Raw genomic sequence first — 26,695 nt, 5'->3', positions numbered from 1 at the left:
GCATATTAAAAACAAACAAGCTAGCACTGATCTGGACTTTACAGAGTGAGATGCCAGAAAAGCCTCCTAGGAATTTAGTTTCCTCCTGCAGTGGTTAAGTACACTATACTATGTATTATCATGAAGACAGAGATCAGTGTTGTTTCAAAGTTCTGAACTTGGATCTAACCCCTTAACAACACCTGTGATACTTAACCCTTCAGTTCTCCAGCTTTGGTTGGAGGTAGGAATGTTTACTTCTTCACTCTTAGACTTCAGTAAGAATTTAATGATGTAATTAAAGTCTACATGCAACATGACCAACACAAAACCTACTTCCAGTATTTTCCCAAGAGTGTTACCCATAACATGGACTGTATGGAATGGTTAATTGTTAAAAATTAATGCAGTTTCTGTTGTCAAAATTTGAGAAGTGAAGAATAAAGGAATTTAGTTATCTTCTTAATTTACCATGGACACAGTGAATGTGTAAAGAGAAGTGGCCCATACTGCCTTTCACTGTAATGTTTGATTAGGGTTGAGGGTCTTAGAAATTACACAATCACGTTGCTGGGAACAGCAGTTTTTATGTCATGTTGCAGTCTATCAAGAATTTTTGTTTGTTTGATTTTTCTGCTTAATGTGATTGTGTGTTAATCATTTCTGTGGCATTTATCGTAGTGTTTACATGCCACCCCCTTCATCGAGTTTGGGTTTCATGAGGGCAAGAATAACATACAATGCTATTGTTGTCTTGTGGGGTTTTTTTTTTCAAAGAAGGTATTTTTTTTTTTGGAAAAAAAAAGCCTCTTATTTTTTTTATTTTTTTTTTGTTCACTTTTATTTATTTATTTGAGAGTGACAGACAGAGAGAGAGAGAGAGAGAGAGAGAATGGGTGTGCCAGGGCCTCCAGCCACTGCAAACAAACTCCAGACATGTTCACCCCCTTTTGTATCTGGCTAACGTGGGTCCTGAGGAATCGAGCCTTGAACCGGGGTGCTTAGGCTTCATAGGCAAGTGCTTAACCACTGAGTTATCTCTCCAGCCCCAAGCCTCTTATTTTTAGCCACTTTTTCTAATATTACTAACATGCTCTGTAATCTTGACAGATTATTTACTTTGCCAGGCTTTTCATCAACCCAAATGTTTTAATACTCAATTTTAGCCAAATGGATTATCTGTTGTTATTATTATGTATATATATAATCTTTCCAAATATCTCAGGTGCCATTTTAACCTCTAACTGATTTATCCTAGACAATTTTTACTAGTAACTTTAGATTAAATTTAGTTAATAGGTAGGCTAAATGTATTTAGAGGGTCAAGATTGTGAAAACTAAGGAATAGATCAAAATGACTTGCAAATATATTTCACTGTTGTAGAGCTATGACTAAGGGAGAAGATAACTGTGCAGAAAGATACTCCATGAAAGCTAAAACAGAAGACTAAGCAACAAATATAGACAAGATAAAGAAGCAAAAACAAAATCATTGTGTCCTTAAGCAAGTTTGTTCAAGTAGATGGCAAGAGAAATCTACAAGTTAAATTATGGAAGATAATCTCCTTTCCAGGTGGTCAAAATGTGATCTAGGGGCTAATGAAGACAATATTTTATACATGAGAAGCAAAGGATTAGATCCTTATTTTATGAATAGCCTTTCCAGATCAATAAAGAAAATAAAAGCATCACATTAAGGACATGGGCAGAATATTTGTACAAGAAATTTATAGCTGAATCAAGTGGCTATTAGATTTGAAAAGATGCCCAAAGCTACTAATTGCCAAAGAAATGCAAATTAAATCAGCAGTACACTGTCATTTGCCTACTATTAGACTAGTCCAGTTGAAGAGTGATGGGTACTCATACTGGCAAGGACATGGGGAGATGGTCTATATGATACACTATTGATGGAAGTAAATTGATGTGATCTACTTAAGGGGTAAATTTAGAAGTATTGATTCAAATTTAAATGGGCATAAATACCCCATGACCTAAGTAAGTCCAGTTCTACAAACATACAAAGCTCACATGCAGTGCCAAGTATATGCTCCAGTTGTGTCTGTCATACGTTGTGAAGTCTTCTGCTATGTAACAATCTAAAGTATACTGTTTACATGCTTATTACAGCATTTTGTGATAATAAAAGAGAAAGCATCCTAAATGCTTCTGCTGTAGTACAATGTTAGCATCACCAAAGTAGCTATCACCTGTGTCTTATTTCCCATTATCTCAGCCAGCAGCACTGCCCTTGGGAAAATAGATACAATAGGTACAGAAGGGGATATGCAACATGTCATGTTTCTGTACAACTGAAATTATTTTTAAAGGCAACAGCATGTGGCAGATCACTTTACAGATCATTCCCTTCTTATAAATACAAATATGTTCATATAAATTTATACAAATTTTCATATGTATCTATAATGAACAAAAAAGTGGATTCTAGGGAGATTGCTCAGTCACTTAAGTACTCATCATGTGAACATGAGTACCAGAGTCTGATCTCAAGCACACATGTAGAAGCCAGGCACAGAAGCATGTGTCTATAATTCTAGCACTAGGGAGGTAAAGACAGAAAGACCCCTGGGATTGCTGGCTAGCTAGTCTAGCTGAATCAGCAAGCTCTAGGCTCGGTGAGAGACTCTGTCTCAAGAATGAGGTAGAGAGTGACAGCGGGGGTACCTGATGTCAACATCAACTCTCCACATATATGCACACCCATACACATGCACACACCTACACACTTGCACATTTGCACACACACAATTAAAGAGAGGAAGTATATCTTTTGATTGCTGTTTGGGAGAGAACTGTGGCTGGGGAAATAGCTTATAGGCAAAGTGTTTGCTGAGTTCAGATCCAAGCACCTTTGTAAATGCTAGGAGTGGTGGTTCACACATGTAATCCCAGCACTCAGAAATCCGAGACAGGAAATCCCAGGAGCTCACTCTACATAGACTTAGCTGAATCCATGAGTTGCAGGCATAAGGTGGAGGGCTGGAGAGATGGCTCAGTCATTAAGATGCCTGCCTGCAGAGCCTAAGACCCAAGTTCAATTCCCCAGTACTCACATAAAGCCAGATGCACAAAGTGGTGCATGAGTCAGGTTCATTTGCAGCAGCTAGAGGCCCTGGCATGCCCATTCTCTCTATCTCTGTTGATTTCTCTCTGCTTGTAAATAAATAAAAATTATTTAAAAAAAATTTTAGGGCCAGGTATGGTGGTACACACCTTTAATCTCAGCAGTTGGAAGGCAGAAGCAGGATGATTGCCATGAGTTCGAGGCCACTCTGAGACTACATAGTGAATTCCCGGTCAGCCTGAGCTGGAGTGAGACCCTACCTCAAAAGACAAACAAACAAAAAAAAAAAAAAAAAAAAACACAATTTAGGGCCTAGAGAGATGGCTTAGCTGTGAAGGCACTTGCCTGCAAAGCTGAAGGACCCAGATTCAACTCCCCTCACATAAGTCAGATTCACATGGTGGCACATATGTGTCTGGAGTTCGTTTGCAGTGGCTGAAGGCCCTGATGCGCCCATTCTCTCCCTCTCTCTCTCTCTCTCTCAAATAAAATAACACAAAGTTTAAAAAAATTACAGGTGAAAAGCAGTTGATAAGACTCCCCCTATGACAATCTGTGGCTTCAACATGTGTGCGCACACACATGCATCACACCCATATGCACTTGTACCCACACAAAAACATATACACTGTACATCTCAAACAAAAACATTAAAAAATACTTCATATTCAGTATTGTTTCCTTTTTCTTTTTAGAAGAAAAGACTATATTTGTGGTTTTTAAAGCAAAATCACACAACAGGCTCTAGTCGGCACAGGACTTTAAAGTGCCTGTGCCCATGCCTTTTCTGTTTTAATTTTATTTGGCTTTTCAGTGCTCAGAATCAAAGGCAGCTCATCTCCCAGCCACACTGTTTATAATTTTTAAATGTTCAAATGTAATCATTCTTTCAATTCTCTAACTCTTTTTGGTACAAAGAATTTATAGAAGTGACTAAAATCTGTTTCCTGTGAGAATCTTAGTATATGGAGATAAATGGCAAAGAAATAATTATTCCTGGTAAGCTATTATAGAGAAAATAAACAATGTAGGGTAACTAATAACATGGTGCCATTTTCCCAAGTTTGATCAAATGCTACCTTTATCATTCTATAGAATCTGAGCTCCAAATAAAGAGAAAAGCCCAGCCTGAAATGTGACAATGTGAAGGCAGCTTTCCATGTACGAACATGACGATGCCTTCATTAAGTACAGAGAGCAAGATTGGGGAACAAGGATAAACACATAGAGGTGGGGGGAGCAAGATCAGAACTTCATATTTTATTTTATATGATAGGAAGATGCAGGCAGTGTTGAACACAATGGCATGATTTGATCTGTTTATATTAAAAGGGTGAATCTGGGTTGGAGAGATGGCTTAGCGGTTAAGCGCTTGCCTGTGAAGCCTAAGGACCCCGGTTCGAGGCTCGGTTCCCCAGGTCCCACATTAGCCAGATGCACAAGGGGGCGCACGTGTCTGGAGTTCGTTTGCAGGGGCTGGAAGCCCTGGAGCGCCCATTCTCTCCCTCTTCCTCTGTCTTTCTCTCTGTCTGTCGCTCTCAAATAAATAAATAAAAAATGACCAAAAAAAATTAAAAAAATAAATAAATAAAATAAAAGGGTGAATCTGATGGTTGGGTGGAAGGACTGATAAAGGATTAAGTTGATACTAGAGTAATTTTCAAGAAATGGTTCTGCATATATCCCAGATATAGTGCCTTCAGTCTTTCTTTATAAGACAAAAGAAAAAGGGTATGGAAATTTCTGAGATTATGAAAAAATATCAGCACCAACAAACCTGATCTGGAATGTGAGAATGGTGTACTTCCAACAAGGTAGAACTGTTCTCTTTAGTAACTTGGGTCAATGTATGTTAGAAAGTTTTCAAACACTACTGAAAGACAGATAGATTAAAAAAACAAAACTCAATTAGCTGAATTAATTAAATTTAAATTAGAGCTAGCAATCCCATTTTGAGTTTCACATATGTTTACCTTTAAATGCATATATTTAAGGCATATCAGGTTTGTTAGCCCAAGTTCCTGATTTACCTGATAGGCCTGGACAATAAGGAGGATAGGGCTTGGGGGGAGGGGAAGGATGGGTGTGGGAGAAACACAAAACTGAACCCAGAAACCTATATCCTGGAAGATAGACTAAAAGGTTGAACCCTCAACATGACTTTGTAGGGAGCACCTGAGAAGAAAAGCCCTGGAAAGGATGAGATGAAGCCTAACCTTAAATTTCTCTTGTTTATTCCCATTCCCACCCTTTGGCTCTGCCCTGTAACTCCCAGAAGTAGGATGCAGCTAACATCCACAATGAGCTGTTGATTGGAGAAACCTACAAAGTTCCCAAAGCATGACAGATTTCTGTCAGAGCACTTGATTATCCACCAGAGGTTAATGGTAAAACCTGACTGCTGAAGATCCATAGGCTGTCCACACTGAACATGGAGAGACCTGGCTGGAACCCATAAGAGAGCCAGTCCCCAGACCGCCTGTCTAGTGCTGGAAGGCACTACATGAGCTACCAAGGGAAAGTGGCCAACATCTGCCTGAGCAACTTGAGGTCTCAGCTACTCAGAAGCAAACACCCTGATGTGATGCTCACACAAATGCAATAGTGGCACACAGCCATGGTGGGTAACTAACTGCTTTCAGCTTGGCTAACAGATTTGCTCAGTGGAAAGGTGGAACTAGGAAACCAGTCAGAATCTTACCCAGATAATTATTTTACTCTTCAATATCATGCTCCCACTAATCTTGGTCTATAAAAGGGACTGCATCCATTAAATTCTCCCTAAATCAATAATGCTTATTTAACCTGTGCTGACTTTACTCTCCATTGGAGAATCTGCTTCTCATTTTCAGATGGGCATGGGACCTGTGGAGATAAATGACCTATCACACTTTAGCCTGGCTCCAGGTGAAACCACAGAGGAATTGGAGAGATGAGCAAGAGTGCTGCTTTATCAGTGAACTTGATAATCCACACAAGGGTGAAGGAGATAGACACTGAGGACACTCAACACCTACCAAAGCACAGAGCCCATCACTGAAGTAGACTTAAAACACACCCAACATGGCTTAGGAAATTTTGTGGAAAAGAGGGGGCAGAAAGATTGTTAGAGCCCCAAGTTGGGACATTATACACAGAAGCATTGCCTCTGACTGCTCCAACAATGCACAACCCACAGTCCCCACAGGGATAACCTGCAACCCAATGAGGAGGGCCTCTTCAGAACAGGGACAGGGATGAGGGAAAGGATGGTACCAACATGCGTTGTGGTTTAGCATTTTAATAAAGCTTATATAAAATATCAGCAGTATTGGGCATAAATTGAAAAACACTTGAATCTAAATCACTGAAGATTTTAAAGATTTCTTAGATTAAATTTCTAGGGCTGGAAATATAGTTCAGCAGTTAAGGCATTTGCCTTCAAAGCCTAATGACCTGGGTTTGATTCCCCAGTACTCACTTAGAGCTAGATGCACAAAGCAGAGCTTGCATGGAGTTTATTTGCAGCTTGAGGGCCTCAGGGACCCATTCTTTCTGTCATTCTCCTCTTCACTCCTCCCCTCCACTTACAAATAAATACATAAAAATTTTTATTTTTTTCCTAATTTTATTCTTCAAATAGAGTATGTTAAAAAAAAAAAATGGCTGGAGAGATGGCCTAGACTTAAAGCACTTGCCCATGAAGCCTAAAGAGCCAGGTTTGATTTTCCACTAACCATGTCAGCCAAATGCACAAGGTGGTGCATACATCTGAAGTTCTTTTGCAGTGGTTGGAGGCCCTGGCTTGCCCATTCTCTTTCTTATCTGCCTGCCCCCCCCCCTCTCCTTCCTCCCATCTCTGAAATAAACATAAGTTTAACTTGTTTATTGACTATATTTCATATATTAAGGGCTTACAAGCTTGAATTTCCTGAAGTGAAAATTATTTTAAGGGGCTCCATTACATATGCAAGTGATTGATTAATTAAAGATTTCCAAGTCATTACCAGATAAAATTAAATACATGCAATCATGTGTGTTGAGACAGTGAAATTGCTAGCACATTTGGAATCAGTTGTCTCCATTAATACTATAATTTAGTACTCCCAGTCCCATTTCTCAACAGTGACCTTCTGTATCATGACTTTTTTATTGTACTATATATAATGTTCTCTGTGACTAAATTGTTACAATTTTTACTTACTCATTCATTGATATTTGTTCTTTATATGCTCACTAAATGATGTAAAAGAAACTCTGCAGTGACAGTCCTAGATTTCTATTCATTCATTCATACATCTATTGTTTTGCATTCAGTATTTATCCATTTTCATTCAGCATGTACAGTCAATAAATGGCAATTTTTAATCTTGGCGCATGTCAAAATTTTCTATGAAGCTTTTAAAAGAAATGGCTCCTGGGTTAGGAACCCCTGATTTTTCAATCAGTCTCCAGTAGACATCATAATTGTTTTTAGAAATGCTATAGCTGATTGTGATGCTCACCCAGAGGTAAGAATGACAGACCTCTCTGTCTAGTGTATAAGAGTGAATAAAAAATAGTTCCTGTTTGCAAGATGAGAGTCAAATAACTGATCTGGATCATAAAGGAGCAATTATAGAGGAGTGTGCTAAGTGCTACACTGAGGGTACAGCTTTTCCCACTTAGAACTAACCCACACTGGTCCTAAGTTAACTACATTTTTTCGTGGACTATAAACCACAGAAAGATTTTTTCTTTTTCCCTTCACTAAATCCAATGACCCAAATTGTGACTGTGAGCATATTTTCTGCCTTACTATTATATCCCTTAGTTGTGTAAGTAAATCAGCTACTCTAGACACTGTGATTAAACTCAGGAAATGGAGAAGCAGAGACACAAATTTCAATTTCTGTTAAAAGCTTATGAAAGATTAGCAAGAGCTGAAGGACTGCAAAGCTGTGAGCTCCTCAAAAGCAGGGTCCATATTTCTGTCTCTTTATGGCCTCATTCAGAGTCCTGCATAAGAGAAGGCCATAAATCTAGTTCAGTTTTGCCTGATGACCTCTAGATTCATAGTCCATCAACAGATGTAGTTAACATCAGTTTGAATCATGCTAGAACTTCAAGAAATCTAGTCTTCCTAAAGCTTCTTCCAATGAGTAGCTGCATGTTTAGTCTGATCCATAGAAAACTCTGAAACACAGTTCTGTGACCCGTGCTATTTCTTGGAAACATGGAGGAATTGAATAGTACGTGGAAAGAAGCAACCCTCTCTCTTTAGCTTTGACATTGGCATCTTGTTTCTAGAGACCAGTTAGTTGGAGGATAAATTTCCAAGTTTCTGGAAAGTATTTTTTTAAGTATTTTTATAGAAGGGAAAATCCCATCACACTGACATTTCATTTAGATATCCAAGTCATCCAAAGTGGTATATATACATATAATGTTGCTTCTCTTCTGTTACCCAGTTTCCATAGAAAGTTGGATATATCAGTACTTCATTCTGGGTGTACATAGTACTGAAATGTGAACTAAAGTTTCATTCTTATATAATTTACTTTTATTTTATTTTAAAGTTTTTTTTTAAATTTAATTTATTAGTTTTCTTTTCAGTAAATACAGGCAGTTTGGTACCATTATTTAGGCTCATCTGTGATCTACCCCTTCCCATTAGACCCTCCTTGTTAAGGAAAATGGGTCGTGCATTGTGGAGTTAGCCCCCAGTTATTGGTATGATAAATGTCTCTGCAAATCATGACCCAACATGTGACTCTGACATTCTTTCCGCCCCCTCTTCCGCAAGATTTCCCTGAGCCATGTTGGGTTCATTTTTGGTCTGCTTCAGTGCTGAGGTGTTGGGGGCCTCTGAGGCTCTGGCTGTCTGATTTGGTAGGAGTTGATTTTTCTCTGCGTTGATCTCCTTCCCCTTTGTGCTGGTATCTGGTTCACAGGAAAACATCACCCTTGCTTATTTCGCCAGTTGTCCTTAGTTTCAGTCGGGCCCCTTTTGAGGTATGTTGGGGCAGCTCTCTTCTTAGGATCTGCATCTATCTGGAAAAGAGAAGCAGATTCTCCAACGGAGAGTAAGTTAGCACCCGGAAAATTGAGATAACACTTACTTTTTTGATAGAGAGTTTGATATGTGTAGGCACTCTTGTACCCCGTGATTGATGGTAGCTTGATATTGTAGAGTGGACTTGTGTTTGGGTATTATTATTATTACTGGTAACATATTTCATTTGGATACATCATGTGTTGGCACCCTCTTTTCCCTCATCCCTGTCCACATTCTGCTTGGGACCATCTTCAGCGGGGTTGCAGATCTTCCCTGTGGGGTTGTGTGTTATGTGTTGTGGGAACAGTGACAATTATTTGAGTGGGGGATGCCCCTGGGCATGTTATCTCATCCTGTGGCTCTTACATTCTTTCCAACCCCTCTACCACAAAATTCCCTGAGCCGTGGTGGGTGAGTTTTAAGTCTACTTCACTGATGAGCTCTTAGGAGCCTCTGGATCTCTGCTTTGGTAAGTGTTGAATATCCTCAGAATCTGTCTCCATCCTGGTGCTCATTGTCAGGTTCACTATATAAGTAGCACTTTTGCTTATCTCCCCAGTTCCTCTGAGGTTTCAGCTGTGGTTTGTCTGAAGTGAGAGGGGCAGTTTATCTCCTCAGGTCTCCCTACCTTCTGAAAAAGAACAGATTCTCCAATGGGAAGTGAAGGCAGCATAGTTTAAATGGGATAAGCATTATTAATTTATAGAGATTTAGATGTATGTAACCCTTCTTTTACCTAAAGAATATAGAGAGCTTGACATTAGAGAGAATAATCTTTGTCTCCATAGGGCTCCTTTACACTGAGCAGATCTCTTAACCAATCAGAAAAGTATTGATTATCCACCAAAGCTGTGTGACCTTATTGCACTTGTGTGTACATCTTGTCAGGTTGTTTAAAAGAATTTATTTTTGTCTGTGGCCTATAAATCCCAGTACAAGAAAGCAGTTGCTACCTTATTCAGTTCTGTGTACCATTTTTGGAGTGGGTTCTTTGATTTTTTTTATCATTTAGTTTTTTGAGTTCATTGTAAATTCTAGATATTAGGCTTCTTTCAGTGGTATAGGTGGCAAAGATTTTCTCCCATTCAATGGGTAATCTATTGACTCTGCTTATGGCATGTTTGTCAGTGCAAAAGCTTTTTGGCTTTATGAGATCCCATTGGTTGAGTGCTTGTTTAATTTCCTGGGCTACTGGGGTTTGTTCAGGAAGTCTTTCCCCACTTCTATATCATGGAGAGTTCCTCCTATTTTTTCTTCCAGTAGTTTAAGAGCTTAAGGTCTTATATTGAGGTTTTTAATCCACTTAGACTTGATTTTTGTATGTGGCAAGATGAGTGGGTCTAGTTGCATTTTTTTCTACATGTAGTTATCCAATTTGTCCAGCATCATTTGTTGAAGATACTGTCTTTTCTCCAGTCTACTTTATCAGCAACTTTGTCAAAGATCAAGTAGCTGTAGTTACTTGACCTAAGCTCAGGGCCTTCAATTCTGTTCCATTGGTTTATGTTTCTGTTTTCATTGCAGTACTATGCTTTTTGTATATCTATGGCTTTGTAATATATCTTTAGATCAGGAATGGTGATAACTCCAGAGGTATTTCTTTTGCTGAGGATATGTTTGGATATCTGAGACCTGCTGCCATTTCATACAAATTCTGAGAGTATTTTTTTTTCTATCTGTGTCAAGAATGATACTAGAATATATATTGGTATTGCATTAAACCTGTATGTTGCTTTGGGTAAAATTGGTATTTTCTCAAAATTAATTCTACCTTTGCAAGAGCGTGGGAGGTCTTTCAATCTTCTCAAGGCCTCCTCAATTTCTTTTCTTTTTTTTTTAATTTTTTTTTTATTTTTTTTAATTTTTATTAACATTTTCCATGATTACAAAATATATCCCATGGTAATTCCCTCCCTCCCTACCCCCACACTTTCCCATTTGAAATTCCATTCTCCATCATATTACCTACCCATTACAATCATTGTAATTACATACATACAATATCAACCTATTAAGTATCCTCCTCCCTTCCTTCCTTTCTCTTCCCTTTATGTCTCCTTTTCAACTTACTGGCCTCTGCTACTAAGTACTTTCATTCTCACACAGAAGCCCAATCATCTGTAGCTAGGATCATCCTCAATTTCTTTCTTGAGGATTTTTTATATGTTTTCATTATTTAGATCTTTCACATCCTTGGTTAGTGTTATTCCAAGGTATTTACTTCTTTTATTTCTATTGCAAATGGGACTGCCTCACTGATTTCTTTCCCCATATATTTGTCCTTTGTGTCTAGAAAGGCTACTTGTTTATGTGTATTGATTTTGTATCCTGCCACTTTACTGAAGGAATTAATCATCTTTAGAAGTTTTGAGATGAGGACTTTCAAGTCACTTAGGTATAGGATCATGTCATCTGCAAAAAGGGCTAACTTGACTTCTTCCTTTCAAATTTTTATCCCTTTTATTTCATTCTCTTGTCTTTTTGTTTCAGATAAGACTTCTGGTACTATGTTGAAGAGCATTGGTTAGAGTGGGCGCCCTGTCTTGTTCCCAATCTCAGTGGGAACTCCTTGAGTCTTTCCCCATTAAGAATTATTTGCGCTTTAGGTACTGTATTTACACCCTTTATTTGGTAGAGGTACAAACCCTCCATGTCTATTCTTTCCAGCATTTTGATCAGGAAGGGGTGTTGTATTTTTTTAAAGGCCTCCTCTGCATCAATTGAGATGATCATGTGTTTCTTATGATTAAGTTTATTATGTGGTATATTACATTGACCAATTTCCATATGTTGAAACATCCCTGCATCCCTGAGATGAAGCATAATTGATCAAAGTGGATGAAGCTTTTGACATGTCATTAAATTTGGTTTACAAGGATTTTGTTCAGGATCTTTGCATCTAAATTTGTCAGAGGTATAGGCCCGTAGTTTCCTTTTATTTTTGTATCTCTGTCTGGTTTTGGCATTAGGGTAATACAAGCTTCATCAAAAGAATTGAGGAACATTCCTTGCTATCCTATTATGCAAAACAGTTTGAGAAAACTGGTTTCAGTTCTTCAATGAAGGTTTGATAGAATTCTGTTGAGAAGCCATCCCAGTCTTGGACTGTTCTTTTCAGGGAGGTTTTGATTGCTTGTTCAATCTCAATGAATGTGATAGGTTTCTTGATGAGATTAATCTGCTCTGAGTTTAGTTTGGTAGGTGGTATATGCCTAGGAGTTCATCAATTCCTTCCTTCCAGATTATCCAATTTTGTAGAGGTTTTGGAAGTATGTTATGATGGGTCTTTCAATTTCATTGAGGTCTGTTGTGACCTCTCCTTTTCATTTCTCTTTTTGTTAATTTGAGACCTCTCTTTTACTTGATAAAATTGGCCAGCAGTTTATCAATCTTGTGTAATTTTTCAAAGAACCAGCTCTTCATTTCATCAATGTTTTAAATTGTTTTCTTAGTTTCCAATTCATTAATTTCTGCTCTGATCTTCATTATTTCTTTCCATATGCAGTTCTTAGGGTTGGATTCTTATTGATTTTCTAATCCCTTTAGGTGGACAGTTAGGTTATTAATTTGGGATCTCTCTGTCTTTGTTATAAAGGCATTTAGTGCTATGAATTTCCCCTTAGGACTGCCTTCATTGTGTCCCAGAAGTTTTAGTAAGTTGTGTTTTCATTATCATTCAATTCTAGAAATTTTACAATTGATTTTGATTTCTTCCATAACCCGTTCATTGTTGAAATGTGTGTTGTTCAGTCTCTAGGAGCTAGTGGAATTCCTGATGTGATTATTGTTGTTCTTTTCTAACTTTATTTTTTTTGTTGTTGTTGTTGTTGTTTAATTTAATTTATTAGTTTTCTTTTCAGCAAATACAGGCAGTTTGGTACCATTGTTTAGGCTCAACTATGATCTACCCCCTCCCATTGGACCCTCCTTGTTGATGTAAATGGGTCGTGCATTGTGGAGTTAGCGGAAGAGGGGGCGGAAAGAATGTCACAGTCACATGTTGGGTCATGATATGCAGAGACATTTATCGTACCAATAACTTTTCTAACTTTAAAGCATTGTAAAATCATGTGATGTAGTAAGTTACTTCAGTTTTCCTGAATTTATGGAGGCATGCTTTATGGCCTAATATATGAACTATTTTGGAGAAGGTTTTGTGTGCTGCTGAGAACAATGTGTATTGTGTAGATTTGTGGTTCCATAATGTCTATTAGGTTTAGATGATCTATGATGTTAAGATCTATTGTTTCCGTGTTGATTTTCTACTTGGATGAATTGTCTATTGATGATAATGGAGTATTGAAGTCTCTGACTATGATGGTGTTGGTGTTGGAAAACGTTCTTCAGGAATCTGTTCTTAAAGTAAAATTCCTATATAAATTTATTGATTACTATGAGGTATATTAATATCACCTGTGCCAATTTTTGTGAGTTAAGGGAAACTAGCTTTTTTTAAAAAATTTTGTAAAAAAGAATGTCTGTTTATTTATGCTAGAGAGTATATAGGTGAGCCATGGCCTTTTGCTGCTTCAAACAAACTTCAGATGCATACATGTCATTATGCATCTCGTTTTATGTGAGTACTAGGGAATTGAACTAGCACCAGCAGGCTCTGCAAGCAAGTACCTTTAACCACTGAGATATCTCCCCAGCCCAGGGGAAACTATCTTTATTGATTTATTTAAAATTCAGCATTTTCATACATCCCAGATTCTGAGCAAGTCTGGATTCATGAGCATATTGTTAATATAATATAGAGAGTATTGTATGTGTCATAACTTCCAGATTCAAATCTTTTATTAGTTATTTGATTTTCTATTTTCTTCCTTTCTGTAGATCATCTTTATTTCTTTTTTTTTCACCTTTTTATTTTTTATTTTTTTTTTAATTTTTAAATTTTTATTAGCATTTTCCATGATTATAAAAAAAATCCCATGATAATTCCCTCTCCCCCCCCCACTTTCCCTTTTGAAATTCCATTCTCCATCATATTACCTCCCCATCACAATCATTGTACTTACATATATACAATATCAACCTATTAAGTACCCTCCTCCCTTCCATCTTTATTTCTTGATAGTGATCTTTGAAGAATTTGAATAAAGTCCAATGACTTTAGGATTATGCTTTCTCCACCTACTACTAGGCACTTCTGTCTAGACTGTACCCCCCCCCACCGCCCACATACTGGGGATGATATTGTGCTTGATGGTGTCCAGGAGGAAGGCTTCTATTGTATCAATTACTTTTTTCTATAGTTTTGTGTAATTTATCTCTGTACTCTCCCTTCTCACTACTCCCCTCCCTCTACCCTCAATCTTTATCTTCTTTCCCTTTTCTAGTTTGTTAGGAGTTTCTTATTCTTTTCCTTCCTTATTTCTACTTTCTCCTAGTGTCATTCTAGCTATGTGTCTTTATTCCTAATTCTAACTCCTGTTTATACTCTGGTCCACCTGGTTTAATTTAGGAACTACATATGAAAGAGAACATATGGTGTTTTTTGTTTGTTTTGTTTTGATTTTTTTTTTTTTAGTCTGTGTGACTGCACTTAGGATGATATTTTCAAAGTTCATCCATTTTCCTGTGAATTTCATTATTTTTCATTAGCACTGAGTAGAATTTTATTCTCTATCCATTCATCAATCAATGGGCATCTGGCTGATTCTACTTCCTAGCTATTGTGAATAGAGTGGCAACAAACATGGTTGAGAAAGTGTCTCTGAAATAGAGAGTGGAATCTTTAGAGTATATGCCCAGGAGTACAATAGCTGGATCAAATAGTAGATTTATTTTCATCTTTTTTGGGAGTCGCCATACTGATTTCCATAGTGGTTATACTAGTTTGCGCTCCCACTAGCAGTGAATAAAGGTACCTCTTTCCCCATAACTGAGCTGACATTTGTTATCATTTGGTTGTCTGATGATTGCCATTTTGGATGGAGTGAAATCAAATCTCAAAGTCAATTTAATTTGCATTTCCCAGATGAATAAAGATGTTGAGCACTTCTTTAAGTGAATATTGGCCATATGTATGTATATCTTCCTTTGAGAATTCTCTGCTCAAGTCTTGTAGTCAGCTTCAGGTTACTGAGATGAACTTCCAAATAGACACAGTTTATGGGAAGAAGTGGATTTATTTCATCTTAGAAATCCAAGGGTAAGTTCCATCAGTGGTGAAAGAAATTGGCTCCCTTTCATAAATCAAAGCAGAGAGAGACAACACCTGCCAGCACACACCAAAAGCAAGCACAAAAGCCAGAAGCAAAACAGCAAGGATCCAGGCAGAGCTCAGACACTCTGCATACCTTTAGGCTGGAAATCAGATCTGCCCCAAAGACACCTTTGGGCTGGGCCCCAGGATCCTCCCCCAGTGACACCTCTACCAGCCATGTCACTGGAAATCCAGGTTACAAGCTTTAATAAAACTCATGAGTCTGTTGGTGGATATACATTTAAACTATCACAAGTGTCTACCCAGTTTTGAGTGGCTTGTTAGATTTTTTTTTTTTTATTGCTTAGCTTCTTGAGCTCTTTGTAGATTCTAGATATTATACCTCTGTCAGAGGCATAACTAGCAAAGATTTTTTCACATTCTATAGGTTATCTCTTGGCTTTCTTGATGGTTTGCTTGTCTATATAGTCTATACAGTAACTATTTAGTTTCATGAGATCCCATTGGTTGAGTGTCTGATTTCCTGGGTTACTGAGGTCTTACTGAAAAAGTCTTTTCCCACACCTACATCTTAGAATGTTTTTCTAGTTTTTTTTCTTCTAGTCATTTTATAGTTCCAGGACTTATGCTAAGGATTTTAATCCTTCTGTAGTTGATTTTTGTGCAAGGTGAGAGGAGTGGGTCTAAAATCATTCTTCTGTATACGGATATCCAATTTCTTCAGCCCCATTTCTTAAAAATGTGACCTTTTTGTGATTGATTTTTGGATCCCTTGTCAAAGATCAGGTAGCTGTAGTTGATTGAGCTTAATCTAGGATCTTCAGTTCTATTGCACTGATCTAATTTTTATGTGTGCCAGTACCATGCTGTTCTTATTAATATGCCTTTGAAATCAGGTATGGTGATACCTCTAGAGGTATTTCTTTTGCTGGGCATATTTTTTGATAACCTAGGCTTCCTTTATTTCCATACTAATATTGAGATTATTATTTCTAACTCTGTAAATAATGTTGGAATTTTTATTGGAATTGCATTGAATCTGTGTATTTTTGGTAGAATGGCTACTTTCCCAATATTAATTCTTCTAATCCATGATGATGTAGGTCTTTCCATGTTCTCATGTTCTCCTAAATTTCTTTCTTCAGTGATTTTATGTTTTCATTGTATAGGTCTTTCACTTTCTTGGTTAGTGATATTCCAAAATAATATTTTTCATGGCTCTTCAAAATGAGATAGCCTCTCTGATCTATTTCTCTGAATGTTTGTCCTTGGTGTTTAGGAATGATACTGATTTTTATGTACTGGTTTTGTATTTTGCCACTTTGCTGAAAGAATTTACCAGTTTAGAAGTTTATTGGTTGAGTCTTTTGGGTCACTTATGTCATCTGCTAATAGGGCTATTTTGACTTCTTCCTTTCCAATATGTGTCCTTTTTATTTTTCTGTCTGATCTTATTACTTGACCTTATAGTACTATGTTGAAAAGCAGTGGTGAGAGTGGGCACCCCTGTCTTGTTCCAGATCTTGTGATGGAGTGCTAACATCACCTGTGTAAAGCCACCTTGTCCAATCATTTGAGCAATTTATACCTTTTGTTCAGTTTTTCCATTTCAAATACTGTGAGATCATGATACTCCTGTCTGATGAACTCACACAAATGAATATACCTTATGAAATCAGTATCAACTAATTGCTAGTGGGTAAATAGGCAAGGCTATGTTGACTGTGAAGTTGGTTCCCTCATTGGTGAACAGTGGGCTTGTCTCAACTGGTTTGGTCACTCAGCTCCTCAAATCAGCTGTGCTGGATACTGTAGGGGGAAGAGTGACTCCCATCTCTTGATGTCCTGATATCTCCAGTGGTTCCAGGTGCTGGTGCATGGATGAAGGAAAGCTGTAGAAAGCTGTCTGAAGGTCTGGAGCTGCTCAGTAGGTCATTACTGTCTTCTGCTATTTTGTTGTTTTTTGTTTTGTTTTTGCAAGGCAGGTGTTACTGGAGAATCCCTTCCCAGGTGTTCTGCTCTTCCTCACTCAGGCCAGGCCTAGTTGAGTAGAAGCCTTTTCTGGTGGCCACCAGCTGGAGCCCAATCCTCACAACTGTTTAATTTGCTACCTTTCATGTGAATGTGCATGATGTGCATTCAAGTATCTGTATACATTTATATATGTTTGGGCACAAATGTGTGAGTGCACTGAGTTGATAAAGAGGCCAGAAGTCAACATCAGGTGTCTTCCTCAAGATCTCTCTTCCTTATTCTTTAAAATCTTTAAGAAAGGGTATCTCACTGAACATATAACTCACTGATTCAGCTAGGCTAACTGGCTTGTGAGCTCCCGGTGTTCCCTTTCTCTGCCCTTCTAGCACTGGGATTGCAGATACACACCACCAAACCTGATCTTTACATAGGAGCTGGGAATTCAAACTCAGCTCTTCCTGCTTAAGCAGCAAGCATTTTACCAACTGAGGCATATGAATGCAAATGACCTACAATTTTCTTGTAGTGTCTTTGGATTTTGTTTCACAATAATGCAGGAAATCTTCTGGAAAAGTTTAGAGGTATTGATGTTAACTCTTTTTTTTTTGTTTTGTTTTGAATGTTGGGTAGAAAGCAGTGATGAAGGCATTTAGGCATGATCTTTTCTTTGTAGGAAAATATGTAATGAGTTCTCCCATTCTTGTTATGTGTTTACTCATATTGTCTATTTCACATATGTCCTTCAGCATTTAGTGCCTTTCAAGAATCCAGCCATTTCAGTTGAAATGTGATGATTGTTTATTTGGTATTAATTTGCAACTCCATAACAACTAATAAGCTTGCGTGTCTTTTCAAGTATTTCTGAGTTACTTGTACACCTTTAATGTCTGACCATGCTAAAATAAGTTGACTGGCTCCTTTGTGGCATTTATGTATCCTGACAAGATAATGTTGTCACATGCATTTTTTTTTATGATGTTAGTATCATTTGTTAGTTTTGTGATATATTTTGAATTAACTTTTTAGTAAGGGCTAAGATTCATCTCTTTTGTTATATAGATATTTATTTTGTTGAAAAGACTATTCTTTCTCCATGGTACTAACTTGGCCACTTATTGAAAAACCAATTACCTATGTAAATATGGCTATATTTCTAAGATACATCTATTGTGGAACTCAACTTATAAGTACATTATAGATTAATGTACTTTAATAAGAGTGTTCTCCTGCTACATTCACCTCATTATCAGTAGGAAATATTTCTTTAGCCATTGGACTCATTCCCCTTTTAAGAAGCTTTTTTTGTCTAATATTAATAAAATTTAGCAAGTTTTCTGAAGTTTACTGTCAACATATATTTACAATACTTTTTCTTACCTTTAATGATTATTTGTGTTTTTATCCTGAAAGTGCACTTTTAAGACAAAATGTAGTTTGATAATGCCGTTTTCTGTATAAGTACTTTGTGCTAACTGAGTGTACCACTGGAGCTCTATATTGCTGTTTTGCAATTAATCTACATTTTATTGGGGTATTTAATATATTTTTATTTAATGTGACTATTGATTTTGTTGTTGTTCTGCTGTTCTGTTTTATATTTGAATTTTTTTTTTTTCAATACAGGCTCTCACTCTATCCCAGGCTCTGTAGGTCCAAGTTAGTCTCTAACTCATGCTAATCCTCCAAACTTTGCCTCTGCAGTACTGGGATTAAAAGCATATATCCTCATGACCTTTTTTTTATACTTTTTACTGAAAATATCCAAAAGTATGCACAATATAGCATAATCATAATCTACTCTTTTGTCTCTCCTACCCCATTGTCCCTTCACTGAATCCCTTCTTTCCAGTTAGCCCCTCTTTTAATTGGATGTCTTCATTTTTCTTCCTTCTGTTATGCAGGTCCTATGTTGGTCACTGTGACATCATGAATGCCATGAGCACTTTGTGTCTGGAAAACAACAATTGTAAAGCACTCTTACATTCTTTCTACTATTATTTCCATGATGGTCCCTGAACTTTGCAACGGATAGTAGAGATGTCTCACTTTTGCTGAATACTCCATTGTCTCTTCTTCTCAACATTTTGATGAGTTTAAGTCTCAACAGTGGTCTCATCCCCATCTGGGAAAAAAAAAAAAAAAAAACACAAAAAAAAACTTCTCTAACCAAACAAGAGAGTAGCATTAATATATGGACATAAGCATAAGTATTTAGATGAGAGTTTGGTGGACATAATATATCCATTTAGCCATACAACAGTAGTAGTTTCCCCCTTGGGGCTTATGACCTCCCGAAGTCATAGGCTTTTGATTAGGTTTTCAATACCAGGCAGGAATTCCCTCCTGTGGAACTGGCCTCAAGTCCAATCAGAAAGCAGTTGGTTTCTCCCATAACAGACATGCTACCATTGCATCCATTGGCACATTTGGTCCGGCTGGCCAGCTATAGAGCTTTCAGGGCCACTGCTGGATGATATCATTGATGACTTGACCCCCACCCAGCAGGCTACATAGCACTTTCTAGCATTATGACACTAGTCAACAGGGAGGTGCTTCCAGCTAGGCTTCAGCTTTTTTCTCAGTGATCTTCACCCAAGCATGTGGTGTCTTCAGCAGTCATGTCATCTTCTGCTGGGCAACTGAGAGCCTTATCACTAGCCTGTCATGTTTGGGGGCATTAGGGACCTCCCTGACCAACAGTTTACTGGAAGACATCCTACCCCACTCCTGGAAATAAAATTTTCTTGTAATGATCTATGGCTACTGGGCACAGCATTATTCTCCCCTACAGTGTACTTCTACCCAAACTCTCTTTTCTAACATATATGTGCTAGCAAAGAAGTATATTTCCATACAGCTTATTTGTAACATCTTTAATTTTGGTTAACCTTCTCTTATCCTACAGTCCATCTTCCTAACCCCACCTAGATTATTTCACCTCCAATATTCTGCCTTCTACTTACATATCTACTGTACCCTTGCATTAATTGTTTAATAATATTTTGAGGACAGTTTTATTCTCTGTCAGTTTGTAAGCTTTATTTCCACACAGCTTTTTATTGTTTGAGCTAGAGTGTATAATAAGGAAATTTAACCATGAGTAGAATATAGTCTTGTGATGATATAGTACCATTTATGCACTTTAATACTTTTCCTATCTATATCAATATTTTAAACCTTAGTGTATAGTTTTATAACTTAACTCAAATAGTCCTCTTTTAAATAAATCAAGAAAATATGTATACTTTTACTTATAGTACCCTTAAATTCTTTTTATATATCAGTCATATTTTGATATCTCTTTTTTCAAGATGAAGTATTTCCTTTAGTATTGCTCTTAAAATGCAGACCTGTCAGCTACAAATTCTCTCATTTTTTTAATTTAACAATATCTTTTCAACCATTACTGTAATAAAATTTTATTATACATAGCATTTATACTAAATACAGTTTTCTTTTTTATGATTATCTATGGGTGTATGTGGATGAGGGGGACACATGCATATAACCACACACATGTTTAGGTCAGAGGAAAGCCTCAGAGTGTGCTCCACTCCTTCCACCTTGTTTGAAATAAGGTCTATATTTTTGTTATTTACTATCTGGCTCATGAACTTTGGGATTCTCCTGACTCCACCTTCTATTGCTGTGGGTATATTGGGATTATAGATATCTTTTATATACAGTTTTGTGTGGGTACCGAAGGATCCAAATTCTGGTATCAGGCATTTGGTACTAGCATCTTTAACTGTGGAGTCACTTCCCTAGCCACAAGAACATGTTTTCTCAATGTTTCAAATATCACTGTAGTATTTCTTATATTCACAGTATTGACAAGCAATTAGCAATTTGTCATTCTCTGTTAAATGTGTTGCTGTCTCTGTTAACTGTTCTGTTTTCTCCATAAAGCTTATTTTAATTTGCTTATGATATGCCTCAGTGTAGTTTTCTACTCTGTTTTTAGTCTATTGAACTTCTTATAGCTGTAAGTGGTTTAGGACACATAATTTTAATCCATGAGAGAATGTTTGAAAGTAGAGGAAACCATGAATAAAATATCACAATTTCTAAGAAAATTTAGTTGCTTAAATACATCCCAGAGGATTTGCAATGGAAAACATTAATGATATCTGCCATCTTTTCTGTTTTTACAAAAATCTGTCTGTAGGTGCCTTTCCTCCCTCTGCTGTTTATGCAAGAAAAGACTTACTACAACGATCTTCACATATTGCAACCAAGACTTTCCAGGCTCTTCGCATATTTGTGAACAATGAGCTTGATGAACTCTACACAGGGTTGAAGACAGCTCAGAAGTTTTTGAAAACTGGTGGTCGCCTTGTCACACTTTCCTTCCATTCATTAGAAGATCGAATTGTCAAACGGTTTTTGCTTGGAATAAGCATGACAGAAAGATTTAACCTCAGTGTTCGGCAGAAGGTGGCACAAGCTGCACAGTCAGGGTCAGATCATGAAAGCATGATCTCTGTAAGAGCACCTTTAGCATGGGAATTAATGCACAAGAAGGTACTTACTCCAGAAAAGCAGGATATTCAAGAGAACCCCAGAGGGCGCTCAGCTAAGCTTAGAGCAGCTATCAAATTATGATAATCTCATCATCCTTTGATCTTCAAATTTCCTTTCAGCTCCTGTCATATTTTCAAATGTGTTTAGGAACAACTTAATGCAACTAAAGTAGAAAGCAGTCTATAGATTAATGGTATTTTACCATTTTTTTTCTCAAAAGTAAATGTAGGAAATTTTAGTATGACAGAAACTTCCACTCAGGGAGCAGCACATTTCAAAACTGGGAATGTGTCATTATCTTTGCATCATATTTGACTTTCAAAAGGTAGACCTTTACTTAATGAAGCAATTGTAAAACTTAGTGTGCTGTGTTTGTATATGAAAACTCAAGCTGTCAAGCAAAACGATATTATAATGTCTGTATGCACTAAATTCCAGATTAAAAGCAAGTTTTCTATGGCTCAAATAACTCATAATAATCTTGGAACAAATTTTAATTTTCTCTGATTGTGAATAATTAATTGCTATGGCTATCTCAAATATAATCTTTTTGAAATTTTTAATTTTCAAATATTTTAAAGTGCATTGTACTGATGAGTTTCATTGTGGCAATGCTGTTCATTACATTCTTCAGTATGTTCTATAGCTCATGTGTTGTAAAATATAGAGAATTTGTTGTACAGAACTTTCTTAAATTTACTGTCAAATGTATTTATTTTGGTTACCTAAGTTACATTTAGTAAAATATGTCTGTCATGTGCATCCTTGATTGTTTTTCTTTTTTAAGTAGTGTTTTAGTTCGCCTACAAAGTATGTGTTCCAGTATGTTATTTTCACGCACATCTATCACTACACTTTACTCTGTTTATCTCCCTAGGTTCTCTTTTCTCCTTCTGACTTCTCCTCCTCCTCCTCTTGATAGTCCTTTTACTCTTCTAAAATAGTCCCTGTCATAGTCAGCTTCATGTTGCTGGGTTGAACTTCTAAACCAGGCAAAGTTCATGGGAGGAAGGGATTTGTTGAAGCGTCCAGGTCCAGGGGAAGTTCCATAATGTTGGAAGTTGGCTGCCTTTTACAGGTCCACGCAAAGAGAAATACAACCCACACCACAAGCAAGAACACTCTGTGGGCCCCAGGCAGAGGTCAAGCACTCTGCATACCTTTGTGTGGTATTCAGATCTGTCCCTAGTAACACCTTAGGGCTGGATCCACCCACAATGACACCTCCTCTGGCCAGGAAGCTGGAAATCTAAGGTCAAACTTTAATAAACTCCTGAATCTTCTAGGGACATCCATTCAAACTACCATAGTCCTTCATTCTGCTTTCAGGTTACAAGTATTTTATTAATATCTCTTGTTTCCCCTTCATTTAGACATCTGCTGCCACTGTCTTAGTTCAGTTGTTATTTGCACATGTACACACACATCCGTTTAAATCTGGTTTCTACATGTGAGAAGAAATATGTCGTGAGTGTGTGTGTGTGTGTGTGTGTGTGTGTGTTTGGTTTTTTTGTGTGTGTGGGAGCGTTTCATTCTCACCCTTGCTGACTTGGAACTCACTAGGTAGTCTCAGGGTAGCCTTTACCTCAGGCGATTCTCCAACTCTGCTACCCAAGTGCTGTGATTAAAGGCATGTGCCACCACGCCCAGCGAAACATGCAATATTTATCTTTGAGTCTAATTTGTTTTGCTTAACATAGTAGTCTCCGTAGTCTCCAGTTGATTCCATTTTGTTGAAAATGCAATAAAAATCCAAGAAAGAAAATTTCTTTCTTCTCTTAGCTAAATAAAATTCTACTGGGTATACCAGCAGCTTTTATCCATCCACTCATCTATTGATTGACCTCTAGGCTTGTTCCATTACTTAGCTACAGTGAATAATGTTGCAATAAACATGGATAGGCAGAAGTCTTTGTAGTCTCATAACTGTTTCCTTTGGGAATATTCACTAGTGCCCACTTTGTAACTAAGCTGTTCAAAACATTCAGAAAAGTTTCTTTGAAGTAGAAAACTACCTAATTAATTCAGAATATTAAGTGCCCCCTTAATATTTTACCTAGATATAGAAGCATAATATTCATCAAGTTTATTTAGGACTGGTGGGAAAGATTCTTGAATAGAAGCCCCCTCAAGGTGACATAGTAAGAGAAAAGGTCAGAATTAAAATAGTCTTTATTCTTCAAGAGAAAATAGCTGAAAATTAAGAAAATGACCAAGGCAAAAACTCTACCAAAAAAAAAGAAAAGAAAAAATGGGAGCAGGTAGAAACCCAGAACACAGCTTTACCACAGCTATTCCAGCTGCATGCAGCATACCAAAATTTCCAGATAAGCGCTCCTTTCCAGGCCCAAACCCAGTGCTACAGGATCAGTCAGAGAGAGTCTTGTGGAGACTCAACCAGGGGCTGTGGTCAAGGAACATAGCTTATTGAAGACTGTGGACTTGAAGGCTGAATATGAGCCTTGTGTGAGATTCTCTGGATAGATGCAGGAAATAAGAAGTATGCCAGAGAATTAATTTCATTAAAAATATGAGGAAAAGATGGGCTGGAGAGATGGCTCAACGGTTAAGCACTTGCCTGTGAAGCCTAAGGACCCTGGTTCGAGGCTAGATTCCCCAGGACCCACATTAGCCAGATGCACAAGGGGGCCCACATGTCTGGAGTTCATTTGCAGTGGCTGGAGGCCCTGGTGTGCCCATTCTCTCTCTCAGTCTTTCTCTGCCTTTCTGTGTCTGTTGCTCTCAAATAAATAAATAAATAATGAACAAAAAAAATTTTAAAAAAATAAGAGGAAAGTGTAAAGTTAACTCCTATTGAGAAGGCAAACTGTGATTGCACAGGTGTACTATGGTCACAGCAGAGCTTTAAATTTAGGAATCAAGAAGTGGAAATGTGACCATCTTTTACATATGGACAAATAATAGGTGAAAATTCTCCCAAAAGCAATACTCCATGTTGAAGGCTTAGAAAAACTCAAGTCGCATATTGGTAATTAAGCAGAAACTCAAACCAAAAATTAATTTGTTTGAAAAAACAATGCACCACCTACCCCCAGACTTGATTGTATAGGTTCAAACTTGAGCCTCGAATTATTCCTCCACAATTAGTACAATTTGCTACCTGAAAGAGAGTAGTTTGACACTTGTTCTATACAAGAATAAATATTGATTAATGATATAATTTTTGAAATGATTTTATCTTTATTTCATTTTGTCTTTTTCTTTCAATATATCATTCCTGTAGAAATATCAGAATGGTCTTACTTGAGTTTTAATATTACTTCATTAGGATTTATCATTGTATATGTTTGTACATACATTTTATAATGTACACCCTATTATACCTTAGATACAAGCCATATATTCTTTCCTCATTTCCTCCCAAGCTATGTTTTACTTTATAACTGTAACTCTTCATAGCTATAATAATATTTAAATTCTTGATGCTAACTGTATTCTAAGTCCCCCTTCCATTTGCTTTTCCTTGCTTAAATTTTACCCCTCAGGTGACCTTATGCTAATCCAAAATTTTATTCAGTCTATTTCTATTCATTCTTAAACTTATAAATTAATATCTTAGTATACCCAGAACCTTTCCCTCAGTAATTACTGAAATTAAAGAGACAAGTACTCTTATATGACTATAATGATATTTTCATAGTGGACTGCCCCACCATTGGTAGTTGCTTCAACAATTAATAATCTACTCTCAAAATACTTGGGAATCATATTAAATTAGTTATTCCTCAAGTCGGCTATAGGAAAATAACACTCCAACCCTATTACCATCTAGACCCTGATGAATACTGTGAATACTTAACTTTTTACAGCTGATATAAAAACAACAACAAAATAACCCCAGATATATAAGTCCCAATACAGAAATATTAGAAATATGAAAAATAAAGTAAAAAATCTATCTGAAAAATACCAGTTCCACAGTAATGGATTCTATTCAGGGTTAATTGAAATCTCAGAGAATTAAAAATATATGTAATGTTTAACAAATTCAAGGAAGATATAATTCCTAACTGAAGTCAAAAAATAGAACTAATGACTGAATGAAATAAAGAAGCCAATACAGGACTTGAAGGCAATACAGAGAAATACTGAAAACAATCATATTCAAATTTAAGAAATTAGAAGTTAACTAAGTAAAACATTTGGTTAAAAGCCTGAAATAGCAAAATGAATGAAATAGAAGAAAATATCAGAGAATTAAGACAAGATAAATTAAAACATTCATAAATTAACACAGCTAAAGTATAAGGATGTATAGATAGAAGATAAATCTGTAGAACACGGGGGCTCGAGAGATGGCTTAGCGGTTAAGCGCTTGTCTGTGAAGCCTAAGGACCCTGGTTCGAGGCTTGATTCCCCAGGACCCACGTTAGCCAGATGCACAAGGGGGCACACATGTCTTGAGTTCATTTGCAGTGGCTGGAAACCCTGGCATGCCCATTCCCTCTCTCTGTCTCTATCTGCCTCTTCCTCCCTCTCTCTGTCACTCTCAAATAAATAAATAAAAACAAAAATATTTTAAAAAGAAATCTGTAGAACACTATTAAAATATTAAATGTACAAATTATGGGAATAGAGAAACTTTAGGCTAAAAGAATAGTATATTCAATAAGGCCATATCTAAAACCCTCTTTACATCTAGGGAAAGTAGTGATCATTCAGGCTCAGGAGGCATGTAGAACAGTAAACAGTTAGGACCTGAAAAGATCCTCCCCACGACATAGTATAGTTAAAATGAATTGTAGAAAAAAAAATAATACTTAAAGCTGCAAAAGACTCAAGTCACATATGATGGAGAACATATCAGATACAACTAATTTCTGAAGAAAAATTGTAAAATCCAGGAAACCATAGAAAAATGTTTTCCAAGTCCGTAGAGATAGTAGCTACTAACCCAGATTACTATAGCAAGCAAAACTATCTA

At 37.0% G+C, this 26,695-nt stretch overlaps 1 protein-coding gene across 5 annotated transcripts in view; it reads left to right on the top strand.

The window, feature by feature from the left end:
- Mettl15 (methyltransferase like 15) overlaps window positions 1–22,444 on the top strand; it is a 231,953-nt gene extending 209,509 nt beyond the window's left edge. For all 5 annotated transcript variants that reach the window (XM_045156889.1, XM_045156888.1, XM_045156891.1 and 2 more), the window contains one exon: window positions 21,395–22,444. In XM_045156889.1, coding sequence (XP_045012824.1) covers window positions 21,395–21,831 — 437 coding nt within the window. In that variant the 3' untranslated portion in view covers window positions 21,832–22,444. The remainder of the gene's footprint in view (window positions 1–21,394) is intronic.
- The last annotated feature ends 4,251 nt before the right edge of the window (window positions 22,445–26,695 follow it).

Source organism: Jaculus jaculus, chromosome 8, assembly GCF_020740685.1.
Source record: "Jaculus jaculus isolate mJacJac1 chromosome 8, mJacJac1.mat.Y.cur, whole genome shotgun sequence".
In the NCBI taxonomy this organism is placed as follows: domain Eukaryota; kingdom Metazoa; phylum Chordata; class Mammalia; order Rodentia; family Dipodidae; genus Jaculus; species Jaculus jaculus.
This window is presented reverse-complemented; position numbering and strand designations above follow the sequence as displayed.